The following is a 2,277-nucleotide window of genomic DNA, read 5'->3' as shown; positions in this document are numbered from 1 at the left end:
TTTATTTATTGACTGGTTGATTGATTGACTGACTGACTGATTGGTTGATTGATTGATTGACTGACTGACTGGTTTATTTGTTGACTGGTTGATTGGTTGATTGATTGACTGACTGACTGACTGACTGACTAGTTGGTTTATTGGACAGCAGTTAATTGTCTCTGATCCTGACATGCTCCGCCTCCTTGTCCATCTCTGCAGGGCGTCCCATTGGACACCAGTAAACTGCCTCTGGACCAGCGGCTGCCCCCATACCCCCTCAGCCAGTCCCACCAGCACCAGCAGGGTCTGCCTGGGTCCCAGCCCGGACAGCAGCCCCCCCCTCTGGGTCACCACCACCACCAGTCCTGCCTCCAGCAGACCCAGCCCAGTCCCCACCAACAGCAGCTCCACCTGCAGAACTTACGGAACCAGAACCTGCAGCAGCACTTTGGACCAGTATGTCAGATTGTTCCATTCATGTGCCAGGATGTCTCGAGTTCTGATAGTCAGTCAGTCAGACTGTCAGTCAACCAGTCAGTCAGTCAGCCAATCAGTCAGTCAGTCAATCAGTCAACCAGTCAGTCAGTCAACCAGTCAGTCAGTCAGACTGTCAGTCAACCAGTCAGTCAGTCAGCCAATCAGTCAGTCAGTCAACCAGTCAATCAGTCAACCAGTCAGTCAGTCAACCAGTCAGTCAGTCAGCCAACCAGTCAGTCAGTCAACCAGTCAATCAGTCAACCAGTCAGTCAATCAGTCAACCAGTCAGTCAGTCAACCAGTCAATCAGTCAACCAGTCAGTCAACCAGTCAATCAGTCAACCAGTCAGTCAACCAGCCAATCAGTCAACCAGTCAGTCAATCAGTCAACCAGTCAGTCAACCAGTCAATCAGTCAACCAGTCAGTCAACCAGCCAATCAGTCAACCAGTCAGTCAATCAGTCAACCAGTCAGTCAACCAGTCAATCAGTCAACCAGTCAGTCAGCCAGTCAGTCAACCAACCAGCCAGTCAGGATGTCTCAAGTTCTGATAGGCAGACAGTTAGCCAGTCAGTCAGCCAGTCAACCAGCCAGTCAGTCAACCAGTTAGTCAGACAGTCAGTCAACCAGTCAGACAGTCAGTCAGTCAATCAATCAGTCAACCAACCAGTCAGTCAGGATGTCTCCAGTTCTGATAGTCAGTCAGCCAGTCAATCAGTCAGTCAACCAACCAGTCAGTCAGTCAATCAATCAGTCAACCAGTCATTCAGGATGTCTCCAGTTCTGATAGTCAGTCAGTCAACCAGTCAGTCAGTCAACCAATCAGTAAACCAGTCAGCCAGTCAGTCAACCAGTCAGTCAACCAGTCAGTCAGGATGTCTCGAGTTCTGATAGTCAGTCAGACATTCAGTCAACCAATCAGTCAGTCAGTCAGTCAATCAGTCAACCAACCGGTCAGTCAATCAATCAACCAACCAGTCTGTCAGGATGTCTCGAATTCTGATAGTCAGTCAGTCAGACAGTCAATCAATCAGTCAGCCAGTCAGTCAACCAGTCAGTCAGTCAACCAATCAGTCAACCAGTCAGTCAGTCAATCAGTCAACCAACCAGTCAGTCAGTAAATCAGACGACCAGTTACTCAGTCAACCAGTCAACCAACCAGTCCGACAGTCAGTTGGTCAGTCAGTCGGTCAACCAGTCAGTCATTCAGTCAGTCATTCAGTCAGTCAACCAGTCAGTCAGACAGTCAGTCAGTCAACCAGTCAGACAGTCAATCAGTCAACCAACCAACCAACCAGTCAGTCAGTCAATCAGTCAACCAGTCAGTCAGTCAGCCAGTCAGACAGTGAATCAGTCAACCAACCAGTCAGTCAGTCAACCAGTCAGTCAGACAATCAGTCAGTCAGTCAGTCAACCAACCATCTTCATTAACATTTGCCTTTCTTTATTTCTGCGGCCTCAGAGGCCAGTGGGCACTCAGGTGAACACAACACAGGTGAACTCACCTGTAAAGACTGAGGACATGTTGGATCCATGTGTCCAGACTTCCTTTCTGTGTCAAGTCAAACAGGAAGTGGATCAGCAGCGAGCCGGTGGCCTCCAGCAGCAGCACATCAACCTGACCACAGACTTTTATAATGTGAGACACATGACACACATGTTCCATACATGTGCATCCAACCACATTTACATCCAACCACATCCAACCACATGTACATCCAACCACATGTACATTCAACCATTTCCAACCACATGTACATCCAACCACATCCAACCACATGTACATCCAACCACATCCAACCACATGTACATCCAACCA

At 48.7% G+C, this 2,277-nt stretch overlaps 1 protein-coding gene across 1 annotated transcript in view; it reads left to right on the top strand.

Annotated features, from left to right (window-relative positions):
* LOC106510821 (CREB-regulated transcription coactivator 2) overlaps positions 1-2,097 on the top strand; it is a gene marked incomplete at both ends in the record, with an annotated part of 4,542 nt that extends 2,445 nt beyond the window's left edge. The window contains 2 exon segments of the mRNA XM_013999546.1: positions 202-438; positions 1,921-2,097. Of these exon segments, the coding sequence (XP_013855000.1) occupies positions 202-438; positions 1,921-2,097 (414 nt within the window).
* Positions 2,098-2,277: the final 180 nt, after the last annotated feature.

The sequence above is a fragment of the Austrofundulus limnaeus genome, unplaced genomic scaffold (genome assembly GCF_001266775.1).
Source record: "Austrofundulus limnaeus strain Quisiro unplaced genomic scaffold, Austrofundulus_limnaeus-1.0 Scaffold2338, whole genome shotgun sequence".
NCBI classification, from domain to species: Eukaryota; Metazoa; Chordata; class Actinopteri; order Cyprinodontiformes; family Rivulidae; genus Austrofundulus; species Austrofundulus limnaeus.
This window is presented reverse-complemented; position numbering and strand designations above follow the sequence as displayed.